This window comes from Aplosporella prunicola (assembly GCF_010093885.1).
Source record: "Aplosporella prunicola CBS 121167 unplaced genomic scaffold K452scaffold_24, whole genome shotgun sequence".
Lineage (NCBI taxonomy): Eukaryota > Fungi > Ascomycota > Dothideomycetes > Botryosphaeriales > Aplosporellaceae > Aplosporella > Aplosporella prunicola.
In genome coordinates, this window is record NW_022983552.1 from 546,192 (window position 1) to 560,883 (window position 14,692).

The 14,692-nt window shown below is 43.7% G+C and overlaps 2 protein-coding genes across 2 annotated transcripts; one reads left to right on the forward strand and one right to left on the reverse strand.

Moving 5' to 3' along the window:
• Nucleotides 1-176: 176 nt before the first annotated feature.
• On the forward strand, nt 177-1,991 carry K452DRAFT_311733 (uncharacterized protein; the record flags this gene model as incomplete). The annotated part of the gene is made up of 2 exons (XM_033543458.1): nt 177-632; nt 681-1,991. The coding sequence occupies 2 exons, from the start codon at nt 177-179 to the stop codon at nt 1,989-1,991; spliced, it is 1,767 nt and encodes a 588-aa protein (XP_033394099.1).
• A 1,994-nt stretch (nt 1,992-3,985) lies between these two features.
• K452DRAFT_234287 (uncharacterized protein) lies at nt 3,986-4,135 on the reverse strand (the record flags this gene model as incomplete). Its single annotated transcript, XM_033537358.1, has 1 exon — nt 3,986-4,135. A coding segment is annotated over one exon (150 nt), but the record flags the coding sequence as incomplete, so codon positions are not given.
• Between the last annotated feature and the right edge of the window lie 10,557 nt (nt 4,136-14,692).

Genomic DNA, 14,692 nt, shown 5'->3' on the forward strand with positions numbered 1-14,692 from the left:
GAGTGTGTTAAGGACGTTGCATATATATACTTTGTACCGCAGTATTGCCCATCATTCCTTTGCAACTCTCCGCACACGACCATCGCGTCTTCTACTTCATTTCGTTAAACTTCTACCAGTCATTCGATCCACGCTATATCACCTTGAGGCTAAGCGCCTCACTCTACCAACGAAACATGTTGCCGACATCTCTCACAAGCAGATATAGGCAGTACAAAGACGACACCAATGCTGTAGCTTCTTGGCTTACGACCACTGCTCAAGAACGCGGTTATTCCAAGAATTTTTCCGAGAAAGATACCGGAAAAGACACTGCCCTACCACCAACCTCAGGAAAGTTGAAAGGAAAGGCACGGAAGGAGGCACGAGCGGCTGCAGGACAGCCGCCAAAAGGTTCGGCAACATCTGGAAGCCCGTACATTGTCACTACCAAAGATTTCGCTAACCTGGCAAAGTACGTTGTTGGTGCCAGCAATGTTCAGGTGCCTCGACGCATTTCCAATGCGCTTGATCGGGCGATCACCGTTCGGAAAAGCTACAGCGCCCAGATGTCTTCAATTTCTTCTTCTATGGACATCAAGGATTCTGAATCTAATCAAAAGCACAACTTTTTCATCAGTGTCCTGGAGAATGTCTGAGAGATCCTACGTCCGCGGATGCATACTGGTAAAATGAGTAAGCGGCCTTCCAATCTGGAGGCAGAGGTAGTTTCTGATGGCGAGTTCGTCAATTCTTTCTCAGAGTTGCATGTTGATGATCCATCCGAGGAACTACAACTTCCTGATACTCCTCTCCCGACAACGGCAACGGCAACGGCGAAGCCCGACCACAAGGACCACAAAGCCGAGTTACAGCAGGATCATGACGATGGCGTCCTAGCTTTCCTCATGCTCCTCAAAGACTATCGAGAGCTCCGTTCCGTCATCTTCGAGATGTGGAGAGGGTACCGCGACCACAAGAGAGATTTGATTAGTGTGTCCATCACGACAAACACTGCGATCGATTTCGCACGGTGCTTGGAAGAGGATGTACAGGAAATGATTGAGAAGGCTGGAAGTATTGATGCATTGCTTGAAATTGTGTACAAGTCTCAATGCCAGGGTATTGGAGAAGATCCGCTCGACGAAGAGATGAACTCCGATAAATACCAAGCAGCGGACAATATATTCTGGACGGCTCACAGCTTGGTAAAGGACTTTCATGGCTCTTATGAGCATTCCAGCGATCAGAGCACGGAAAGCACAAAGCGTCCTTATGAAAATCTCAACGATGCGAGAACAGTGATGTGGGATCAGCTGCGGAATGCCCTGAACCAGATTACTCTCTTCTTCGAGGTCACGAAGAAATCCGCCGCACCCACCGAGGATAACCTCATGCAAAATCTACGCGAAGTATATAACACGGGCAAGGTGCATCTTACGGCAGCCTTTGCGGCCCATATATTCCTCTGTATCTCTCAAATTCTGGGGGAAGACGCGAAAAGAGGGTTCTCGGAATTGCAAAAGATAGCGCAACAGACTGAAGCTTCACTCAACCAGGCCTTAAAGTTCAAAGAGACTTCCAGCATAGCGGCATGTACCTGTCACTTTCCTGACCTTCAGGCCATCATCGATCAATGGGTAAATGCGGATCCCATCTACGCTAACCACGAAGGCAAGGCTGGCGAACCGTTCTTGCTGATGAAGATGCATCCTTTGTTGTGTGGTCTTTGGGCTTACCATTTGAGGATTCTGTTTCACAACCAAAGCCTGATGTACGCAAATCAGTCATCTATCATCATGGACGCTGCCCACTTGTACAATGCTGTGCAACAAGAGAAGCTCCTAAGCAGCCGCTGGAAGGACATGGAGACCATCTACCGCATTCACACCCAGAAGTCGGTCTTAAGTGGTAACGTCCCGAAGGATTTCGAACAATACCTTCGCCGCTTTAGATTACACCTAGGTTACTCCGCGACTTTCTATGCGAAAAATAAACGCCAGTATACCTAAGACCAAGACCCTGACGACTGCCATCGCAGTTCTAGTCGTAGTAAGAAAAGCCTTAAAGATCGGGCGCTAGTATCTCATTAGTTTAAGAAAAGACACTATAGTAATAGATACAAGACCTTCTCGTATACGGACGTGTTAAAGTTTATAGCCGAGAGCGGGTAGAACTACTGACATTACTAGGAAGCCGACTACCTTAGCTATAGAGCCAGACACGATACGTCGAGTAAGCCCTAAAACACGGAGGTATAACTACCGACTACTCCCCTCCTTCTTTTCAGCTTATATAGAGCTCTATAAACCGAGTAGTTTACGCTAATATTCGAATATCTAACGATAATACGCTTATACTAGATAGTTCTACGCCGGGTAAAGACCGAAGTTAACTAAGAGCTACTAGATCTTTTTAGCTAGGTTAAATACTATCTAGGCGTAGTTCCGGAGAACTAGTATATCGTTAGCTAGGTCTTTAACGCCGGTCTTAGTAATAGGAAGTACCGCTCGAAAAAGAACTATAAGATAAACGTCTATAAGAACGACGTATTTAAGAGGGCGGCGAAGATAGTTAATACTATTATTAATAGGGCGCTTAGAGGACTAGTAACTAATACCTTAGAGACGGAGTATAACTTAAAGCTTCCGGATAACGGCGAGAGTAAGGACGAAGTTAAGGACGAGAGTAAGAAGGAAGCTAAGGATAAAGGCTAGAACGAAGCTACGGACGAAGACAATAACGATAGTACTACTAAGTAGGCTCGATTACCTATACGAAGTTAGTTCTTTCTTAGTAAATAATAATAAAGACTAAAATTTAATATAGGAGTATAAATTAGTAGCGACTATAAATATATTATAATAAATAAAAACTTAGAACTACTTAAAGAATTACTAGCGGGGTCTACCGCTTATATATTATTAATAACTAATCTAACCTCTAAGAGGTAGTATATAATCCCTCGAAGCTTACTAAACTAAAAGAGTTATAATATACTTTCTCGAGGTAGAAGGGAATGTAATAACTAGCGCTCCTAGGGACCTAAATCCGGCGCTAAACGAACCGGTATAGCTAGCTTATCTACCTTCCTAACTTATACTAGGCCCTAGGCCTTAGTTATTATATTATAACCGGAAAATATACTAGTCTTTCCTCCGACCTAGCGGGAAAATTTTTTAGCGTTCCTTACTAAGAAAAACCTCTCCTCTAGAAACTACCCGGAACTATAACCTCGAGACTAAAGAAGTACCTAGCTAATCTCGAGATAGAAACCCGCCCCTCTAATATCTAGGAGGATTCCTCTACGCCCCCCTTAACCCGCCTAAGAATTATCCTATCCTTTCTAATCCTAACGCCTCTCTAATAGGTAGCTAAGTATAGAGGTAATAGGTAGTAGCCTGTAACACGTTATTATAGGCTGTTAGGGTACGGCTTCGACGCGATAAAAATTTTTTATCGACGCGCCGACTACGACTATAACCGCGCTACCTACTATCTCCGCTTAGGTAATACGACTATCTATCTAGGGAGGCCTATTAAGAGAAATAGGAGATAAAAACTAACCGACGTATAACTATCTAGCTCGTAGCTAGGCCCGACGCTAGCCTATCTAGCTAGCCGATATAAACGCGCCCTAGGTATACGATAGGATACCCTTAGGCTTATACTAGCTCTAAGGTCGCTAAGAATACGGCTAATTAATTAATTAATTAATTAATTAATTAATTAATTCGTTTAACGTCTATATATAGTCTAAGACTATAACGGACGATTCTATCTAAAGAACTAACTAGGGAGTATAGAGTTAAGATAAAAGTAAGGTTATATAAGGAATAGTTAAATCTAAGCCGGTGTATAATACGAAGGAAAGAAATAGGTATTGAGAAGTAGTATTAGGTAAAGGAGTAGGTGTCTTTTATAGAGTAAAAACCCTAGGGGAAAACCTCTATAAAAGATAGGGAAAAGTGGTAGAGGCTAGGGGAGGAGTAAAGAGAGAGAGAGCCTAGGGATAGGCTCGAAGAGGCTCGACTCGGAGAGAGAGCCCGGTAATAAAGAGTCTATTTTTAATAGCTCTATTTACCTCTGATGCGGTAGAAAAGGCTAGGTAGATTAAGCTAGAAAGCTTCTTTACCCGGGTTTCTTCGGGGGTAAGCTAGTAGGGAGTTCCTGCTAGCTCTAGACCTTAATTAAAGGTAGTAATTTCTTCTCTAAGGGAGGAGAGCGCCTCTAGAGAGGCGTAATCCCTAGTAGGGAGACTATAAGTAGCTACTTTAAACTAGGTCCGTAGTTTTTTAGCGGATTTAAAAGGGATAATATTATCCTAGAGAGTATTATAGACCTCAAGGGGAATCAACCCGCAGGGTCAGGAAGACCTTATAGGAAAAAGGCCTATACGGGCCTAGAGACTATAGGGGCTTAGTAACTACAAGGGCCCGCGTCCCGTAAGATACTAGTAGATACGTACTAGGTAAAGACCGCAAGGAAACTAAGGCCGCAACCCTAAGAAGCCTATAAGGGATTATCGTCTATAAGGATAAAAGCAGCAAGCCGATAACAAAGCTACAGAGCGATTAAGGGTAAGGAACTTATCGCGTCCGCTCTATAATAAAAAGGAAGGTTATTAGGTCGTAGAAAGTTAGCCGTTAGAAAAGTAGCACGAAAAGTTATATAACTTAGGACGATCCCTACGCACGGGCTAATAGATTAGAACTAATCCATATACCTAATCTAATATCATGATCTAAAGACATAATCTAAGATTATTAGCATCTCCTATATATATTTAGACTACGCTCTCTAGTAGTAGATAGGACCTTCGTAGTCAACTTAAAGTATCAATCTCTACTAAAGGTTAATAGTAACACGCCTACCCCGATATTTACGTAACTTATCTCTTAACTTCCTATACTTCTTATCCTTTAAGGTAAACCCTTTAAACCTACTTACCCGTTAGGCTATTCCGACGCCTAAGCTGAAGAGGCCTCGTTATAGAGAGGCTTATTTTCTAGTAGGTAGCTATTAGAAAATAGGGCGGTAGTTATAAGGACTAGGTTTCCCTTTAGGGAAATAGTACTTGCGGCGAGGATAGGTTCTTTCTCTTTTTAAGTAAAGCGAGAGTTAAATGTATCTCTAAACTCTCTATTTAAGAAGGATTACAGAAGGGTAGGGGCTTAGAGAACTAGTTACCGGCTAGGAGAGAGTAGGGTTCTAGCTTTTTAAGAAGCTAGAATTAAGGTAACTTTACTAGAAACTTTTCTAGCTGTTTAGGAGAGGTTTTAGGCTATAGCTATAGTATAGGTTTAGGGGCGAGTTTTAGTAGTTTTTAGACTACTAGTTAGTTTCTTTATTATAGTAGGGGGTTGGCTAGGCCCTCTCTATATTAGGGGAAGGTAGTTTTCTTTAGTAAAGTTCCGGAAGATTTCTAGAAGGTCTAGAAGTCTATTTTCCTAGGGGCGGGAGTTAGATAGGTCTACTACTTTCTATAGGTAGTTCCTAGCTAGTAGAATAGCTTCGGGAGCTGTTATTGGTGCGGAAGTAGTAGGGGGAGGAGGTAGGAGCTAGAGTTTCTATTGTTTCTATAGGGGTTACTAGGAGGGTTTTTCTAGTTAGGTTTCCGATTATAAGGAACTTAGAAACGAGGGACTAGTCCTTAAGTAATACGATATTGTTACGGGTTACGTAGGTACTAAGTATTATAGACCGTAAGGAAAATCAACCCGCAGGGTCGGAAAGACCTTATAGGAAGAAAGCCCATACGGGCCTAGAGACCTTAAGGGCTTAGTAACCACAGGGGTCCGCGTCCCACAAGGCACCAGCAGACACGTACTAGGAAAGGCCGTAAGGCCACAACCCCAGGAAGCCCACACGGGAACACACCCCGCAGGGACTTAGTCGACCAAAAGGCGACGATTCCAGAGAGCCCGCAGGGGATTAACGTCCACAAGGACGAAAGCAGCAAAACGACAGGTAAACCCACAGAGCGATCGAGGATAAGGAACTTATCACGCCCGCTCTACGATAAGAAGATAGGTTATCAGGTTAAAGAAAGTCAGCTGTCAGAAAAGTAGCACCCGAGTCACGTGCGCCCCACGTGTCGCCCGCAGATCATAGGCACCACTACGAGTGTCGCCCTTCGTCGCCCGGCGACAAAAGGCTACAATCGCCTTTCGTAACAAGGCGACATCAGATTATTAGCATTTCCTACATGTATTTAGACTACGCTCTCTAGCAGTAGATAGGACCCTCGTAGTCAACTCAAAGTATCAATCTCTACTATAAGGTTAATAGTAACACGCCTACACCCGATCCTTCACGTAACTTATCTCTCAACTTCCTACACTTCTTATCCTTTAAGGTAAACCCTTCGAACCAACTCACCCGCTAGGCAATTCCAACGCCTAGGCTGAAGAGGCCTCGTTACACTAAGCCCTTTACCGAAGGAGGCTACGTATAAGGATAAATAGCTACCCTAGGAGTAATAGGCGCTAGGGTAGGAAATAGTTTATATACTAATTTAAGTATAACCCTAGTACGAACTAACTACGTCCAACCTACGTTTCCTAGTAACCTAGTAATTACCCGTCGGCTAACTCTTATATTCTATTTCCTCTCTTTCCGACGGCTCGATTAATATAGTTACCCGATCCTAATTACGATAAACCGGCGGTCCGGAGTAAGAATAGACGAATCCTACCGGTCCCGCTATAGCGCCGTAGTTAGCGCCTAGAGAAGATTTTACCCCCGACCCTAAAACGTTTCGATAGGTTCTAGCTAGGCTATAGGAACTCGAATAGCAACAGCGCGAACTAGCCTAAAATAGCGAACGACGTATACGACCCGCGGAAGAAGAATCGGAACCACCGATATATATACGCGAAAGGAGCGAGGAAAGAAGCGAGGAAGAAGATCGGTTTATACGCGTACCCGTAGCGTACTCGAACCGTACTCGTAGTCTATTAAGTACCCGTAGTAATTTACCCTAACTAAGAGTTAAGGGACCGGGTAACTACTTTAGCAAGTCTATGCAGGAGTATAGCGAATTTATCTATACTTACGAAGTACTCTTCGAGCTATAGCCTCGTACGTTCCGACGTAAACGTAAGAAAGTAGTATATACTTCTACTAAGCTAAAGGGCAACGCGTAGGCGAACTATAGGCGATTTACGCGCGCTATCCCTAGCGACAGGGATGCTATTACCTAGGAGATGTTTAAGGAATACCTCCTTAACTAAGTTCGTAACCTAGTTAATAGAGCAAGCGAATTTAAATATAAGTGGTTTACTACGAAGTAGCGCGACTATTAGTCTACGGCCGCGTTCGCAAATTATCTTAACTTATTAGAAGACGAGTTACTAGGCGGAAGGCCTGATAAAACTATACGACGCGGCGTATTCTTATAGAAACTAACTAACCCCCTTCGTAAAGAAGTATTGCGTATATAGATAATCCCTAAAATAAGGGAAGGCCTAGTAGCGCTTACAACGTAAATCGAAGGCAATACGTACTCTTAGCGCAGTAGCGAGAGAAAAGAAAAAGGGAAAATCCCTAAGAAAAGCAAGTCCTTTAGGAATAAAGACTTTAAATCATACCGTAATCGTGTTTAACCCTATAGGAATAGCCGTAGTATAGGGCTAGCACCCGTACCGTAGGCTTCCCGCAGCTTCAGCAATATTATTTATTTCAACTACGGAGAACAGGGGCACATAAAGAATAAATATCTATAGGATAATAAGGGGAAGAGACCCTAGGCTAATTTAGCTACCGTTTAACTCAGGAACGAGATAAATAGGAAAGCCGAACGTATTATACTTAATATAAGTATACGAGTCGTAGGGAAAACCTACCCTACTAAGGCCCTCCTTAATTCTAGAGTAGCTATAAACTTTATATCCTATAACTTCTTAAAAAGAAATAAACTCGTAGCGGTATAGACACCGGCCCTAAGGGCATATACGGTAGATAGCTATAAGGTACTAACCTATAGTATTATTATATACGCAGTTAGCGTACGCGATTTATATAAGAACCGCGCCGATAATATATCCGTCTTTTATATAGCTGAAATCGCCGGTTACGATATTATCTTAGGATATCTATAGCTCCGCGCCTATAATCCTACTATTAACTAGCGTAAGGGAATAGCCTAACTAAATAACTCCCTAACCGAGAACGCTACTATCGAGGAAGTTACTTAGGCGTTACAAGAAGGAGCTACTATTTACGCGGTATACCCGATAGCTAATACAGGCGAGACGCCTACGGCCCGTTTTAAGAAACTTAACTAGTATTAAACTTAAGATAAACCTAAGTATTAAATTCCGGTAGAATACTCTAAATTCGCCGATATTTTCGATACGGCGTAGGCTAGCACCCTGCCCGTAAACGCCGCGTATAACTATCGTATCGACCTAGTCGACGGTAAATAGCCTCCCTTCGGCCCCCTATACCACCTCTCTAAGACCGAGCTTAGTATCCTACGCGAATACCTTGCGGACAGCCTAGTAAAGGGGTAGATTAGGGAGTCGAATAGCCTAGCGGGCGCTCCTATCTTATATATACTAAAGAAGGGAGGGGGCTTACGGCTATACGTAGATTACTATTATAGACCGTAAAGGAAATCAACCCGCAAGGTCGGAAAGACCTTATAGGAAGAAGGCCCATACGGGCCTAGAAACTACAAGGGCTTAGTAACTACAAGGGCCCGCGTCCCGTAAGGTACTAGTAGATACGTACTAGGCAAGGCCGTAAGGGAACTAAGACTATAACCCTAAGAAGCCTATACGGGAATACACCCCGTAGGGACGTAGCCGACTAAAAGGCGACGACTCTAGAAAACCTATAAGGGATTAATATCTACAAGGACGAAAGCAGCAAGCCGATAAGTAAACCTACAGAGCGATTAAGGATAAGGAACTTATCGCGTCCGCTCTACGATAAGGAAGAAGGTTATCGAGTTATAGAAAGTTAGCCGTTAGAAAAGCGGTACTAAAAGTCACGTATAAGACCTACCTTAGATTATAGTAATCCTACGTCTCTAATCTAGAACGTACGGACCTATAGATTATAGTAATCTAACACCTTTAATCCAACCTCCCTAATCCTAAGGTTAGGACCTAGATTGTTAGTATTTCCTACATATATTTAAACCACGCTCTCTAGCAGTAGATAGGACCTTCGTAGTTAACTTAAAGTATTAATCTATACTCCTAGGTTAATAGTAACACGCCTACACCCGATCCTTCACGTAACTTATCTCTCAACTCCTACACTTCTTATCCTTCAAGGTAAACCCTTCGAACCTATTCACCCGCTAGGTAATTCCAACGCCTAGGCTAAAGAGGCCTCGTTATAATTACCAAGGTCTAAATAGTATAACTATAAAGAATCGTTATCTACTACCGCTTATTAGCGAAACGCTCGATCGCCTCTCTTAAGCCGTAGTATATACGCAGCTAGATCTAAAGGATGCCTACTATAGGATACGGATTAAGAAAGGCGATAAGTAGAAAACCGCGTTTTACACGCGATATAGCTACTATAAGTACTTAGTAATACTATTTAGGCTAACGAATGCGCCCGCTACTTTCTAGTCCTATATTAACCGAGCTCTAGCGGGCCTAGTTAATTATATATATATAGTATATTTAGACGACATCCTTATTTATTCATCTAAGCGCGAAGAGTATATAGAGCATATACGAATCGTGTTAAAAAGACTAAGGGACTACGGCTTATATACTAACCTAAAGAAGTACGCTTTTTCGGTAACCGAAGTAGATTTCCTCGGATTTATTATTACCCCGTACGGAATTCGTATAGAAGACGACCGTGTAAAGGCTATATAAGAATAGCCTACTCCTATATATCTAAGAGATATTAGTAGTTTTATAGGATTCTGCGGATTCTATCGTCGATTTATTAAAAAGTTTTTATAAGTAGAATAACTACTACGCGTACTCGAAACGCAGGTACGGAATAACCGTACTAAATAGTACTAGGGAGAGGATGCCGAAAAGGTATTCTAAGAATTAAAGAAAAGGTTCTAAATAAAGCTACTCCTAAGGTATTTCTGCCTAGGGCTACGCATACGAATCGAGTACGATACCTCTAGACAAGGTATAGGCGGAATAATCTCCTAGCTCTTCGGCGAGAAGCTAGATAAGGCGGAATAGTACCCTATCGCCTTCTATTCTAGGAAGTTAAAAGACTATAAATCGCGTTATAATATATATAATAAGGAGATACTCGTAATAGTCTGTTATAGACCATAAGGGAAATCAACCCGCAGGGTAGGAAAGACCTTATAGGAAGAAGGCCTACACGGGCCTAGAGACCACAAGGGCTTAGTAACTATAAGGGCCCGCGTTCTGCAAGGTACTAATAGACACGTGCTAGATAAGGCCGTAAGGAAGCTAAGGCTATAAACCTAGAAAGCCTATACGGGAACTAGGACTACAAGGAATTAGGGTCCGCAGGGATAGAAGATGCAAACCGATACTAAGGAAGAATAGCGGACGATCGTAAAGATAATTATCGCGTTCGCCCTGCGAAAGGAAAGGTAGTTATTAGGTTATAAGAAGCTGGTCGCCAGAAAAGTAGCACCGGGTCACGTGCAGGACCCACCTTAGATCTATATAGATCTAAGACTTATAAATCCAACCCCTCTAATCTAAGGGATTAGGATCTAGATTGTTAGTATCTCTTATATGTATTTAGACCACGCTCTCTAGTAGTAGATAGGACCTTCGTAGTCAACTTAAAGTATCAATCTATACTCCTAGGTTAATAGTAACACGCCTACACCCGATCCTTTACGTGACTTGTCTCTTAACTCCTATACTTCTTATCCTTTAAGGTAAACCCTTCGAACCTATCCACCCGCTAGGCAATTCCAACGCCTAGGCTAAAGAGGCCTCGTTACACTTTAACCACTATCCTTGCAAGAAGGAAGGAAGACTTAATTCCGAAGTCAAGCTCAATTAGTAAAGTATCACCCCGTCCTATCTAAACCAGACAGGATAAGATATCGATAGTCGATATAAACGACGGTAGCAGCATTCCCTAGGAGTAGCAGCAGCAGCAGAGAAACCCTACAACCTTAGACGACATCTTCGCCATAATACAAGGCATATAGGGGCAGATAGCTAATCTCCAGTCGCAACTGAACGATTAGATACAGGAGAATGCCCGTCTCCGGGCCCGCATTAATTAGGGACAAGCTCCGCAAACGGGCCTACTAGCGTAAGAAGCTACAAACCCGGTAGCTCCACTATAAGGAGACCAACCGGCTCAGTCTGCGCCTACACCCGCTGCTATACCACCTACAGCTACACCGGCTACATCCCACGCTAAGGTGCCAAAGCCTGATCTCTATTATAGAGACCGGCATAAGACCCAGAACTTCCTTACCCAGTTAGACGACTACCTCCACTTCTCCCGCGGACAATTCACCGATAACGAAGAAAAGGTCCTGTACGCTAGCACGTACCTACGCGGCGCAGTAGAAAAATAGTTCCGCCCAATAAAACGGGAACGTCAGGAGAAACAGTAATAGGAATAGACCGATCGAACCTAGGAGGTCTTCAACGACTATCGAACCTTCGTCAAATACCTTAAAGAGGCTTTCGCGGACATTAATAAGACCCGTAAAGCCACGAGAACACTTTAAACCCTAAAACAAAAGAAGTCGGTACTAGAATACACTACGGACTTCCAGAACGCGGTATACGTAGCTAGACACCACACCGACTACACACTCAGGACGTTCTACGCCCAAGGACTAAAGGACGAAATTCAGGAAGCAATAACCTACTATAAGGAACCCGAGAACCTCGCTAAAATAATCCAACTTGCCACTATACTAGACCGACGCCGCTTACAGCGCGGATAGGATAAGCAAGCCAACACATCTCGATCCATAAGGCCAAGACATACCCAAGAAGGAGGTAACGCCATGGAATTGGACAGCTCAACCCGGGACAATAAAGACAAGGGCAGGAAAGGAAAAAACAGCCGTAAAGCCTACAGTAAGTAGACCGATCAACAGAAGGAACGATTTAACAAAAACCTTTATATCTACTATAGCGACAAATAGGAACCCGGACACAGCTGCCCGCAGAATCCGCGGAACAAGAACAAGGGAAAAGAAGCCGCTGCCACCAATCGAACTGCGTCAGTAGCAGCCCGGAAAGAGCCTAAGCACAGAACGCTCAGTTAGACTATATACTATAACGATAACTGCCAAATCTACCAAAGTAAGAAACTAGTAACAGGATGGTTTCCATATAAGCCAAAAAAACAAAACACCAAGAGAACACGCAGGACAAATAAATAGGGAACACCTACTAAGGAAGAAATCCATAGGTTCGTAGAAGAACTACCGGAAGACTCCCTACTAGTCGATAGTAATACCGGCGACTTCTACGACAGTACACCCCAATCGAGCAGTCAAGGTTCTAAAAAGGGACAGTCAAAAAACTAGACGGCCCTGCACAGTAACTAATAGGACCCTTGCAGGGGCCGAAGTCTAGGTCCCTAAACCAGGCGATCAGAACAGTAAACGGAACCATACCTACCGGAACAGATCTTTAGAAACACCTTGTGATTACAGCCAAAATCAACAAAGTAAGCGCTAGAATCATAATTAACAGCGGGGCAAGTAGCAATTTCGTAAGCCCCACGTTTATCATCAAAAACCACCTACTATACCAGGCAAAGGACGAGCCTTACGCGCTTAACACGGTCGACGGAACACCCTCCACTTATAGAAAAGGATAGGTACGAATTAAAACCAACCAGTCGGCTCTTACTATTAGACAACACAAGGAGAAAATCAATCTAGACGTCACCACCATAGCTTCCTACGACGTAATCCTAGGAATACCATAGCTAAGGACGCACGAACCTTACATTCGATAGAGAACAGGGGAAATCACATTCCCAGACGAAGGTTGTAACCGACACCTTATAGAAGCCCAGCGGAAAACCGAGAGCCACGCAAGCGAGAGCCCAGAGAGCCAGAGGAAGAAAAAGCCAGAGCTTAAGAGTCAGAGCCAAAAGAGCCAGAACCAGGAAAGCCAGAGCTATAAGTACCAGAGCTCTAGAGGACCGAGCGTTAAAAACGGACCGAACAGTACGCGCGCCTCCCAAAAGGATTCCTCGGAATAAAAACCCGGATCCTCCGAACCAATCGAAGTTAAGGAAATCTCCGCCGCAGCGCTTAAACGAATAAGACGCAGGGGAGAAAGGATCTACATAATATATTTAAAGCCCAGTCAAGAAACGGAAAACCGAATTCTAGCACACATACAGGCCAATAGGCCAAAATCCGGCGGCCCAAAACCGGCCGTCGGGGATAATCTAAACAGGATCAAGGAAGGTCACCCACCAGAGGGAAAACCCATACCTGCGAAAGGAATATACCAGCTTAGTACACCTCTAAAGCGAGAGAAGGAACCGCCCATTCCCGAATTAGAAACGGTACCAGAAGAATACTAGGATTACCGAGCAATTTTCCAAGAACGAGGCAAAGGCCAACTACCGGAACATAAGCCATAGGATCACGAGATACCCTTGTTACCAGGCACGCAGCCAGCGTTCAAGCCCATTTACGCGCTCTCCGAAAAGGAAAGTGAGGCGCTAAGGGACTACCTAGACAAGAATCTCGAACGCGGCTACATCAGGCTATTAAGCTCGCCAGCCGGATACCCAATTCTATTTATTCCAAAGAAGAACGGTAAATTACGCCTCTATATTAATTATCGTCAGTTAAACGATATCACAATCAAAAACCGGTATCCATTGCCGTTAATTACCGAGCTCCAAGATAAGCTACGGACGGCAAAATACTTTACTAAACTCGACCTTCGAGAAGGCTACTACCTAGTACGCATAAAGGAAGGGGAAGAATAGAAAACCGCGTTCAGAACCCGCCTAGGACATTACGAGTACACGGTTATACCCTTTAGTCTCACAAACGCCCCAGGAACGTTTCAGAGTCTAGTCAACGATACGTTACGCGACTACCTAGACGTCTTCTATATAGCTTACCTAGATGATATACTCATCTATTCGGAGACCCTGGAGGAGCACAAAGAACACGTTAGGAAAGTATTCCAGGCACTGCAAGGCAAAGACCTACAAGTAGCACCAGAAAAGTACGAATAGCACGTCCAAAGGACGGAATTTCTAGGCTTTGTCATCTCACCAGGACACGTAGAGATAGACGAAAAAAAGCTAGATGCTATACGAGACTAGCCGATACCCAGAACCGTTAAAGAAGTACAATCCTTCCTTAGATTTGCTAACTTTTACCGGAAATTTATCTAGAAATACGCCGAAGTCTCAGAACCCCTCACGAGACTCGTACGAAAAGAGCACGGATTCAACTAGGGAGAAGCGCAACAAAACGCCTTCGAATCACTAAAACGGATATTCTGCGAAGCTCCCGTCCTTAGGATTCACAACCCGGAACTACCCATTATAGTCGAGACAGACGCTTCTGACTACGCTATTAGGGCCTATATCAGCCAACCAGACGAACAGGGAAAACTCCACCCCATCGCGTATTACTCACGAAAAATGACCCCGCCGGAGCTAAACTACGACGTCCATAACAAGGAACTCCTAGCCATTGTTACGGCTTTCAAAGAATAGAGACACTACCTTAAAGGGGCAAAATACCAGGTTATAGTCTACTGCGATCATAAAA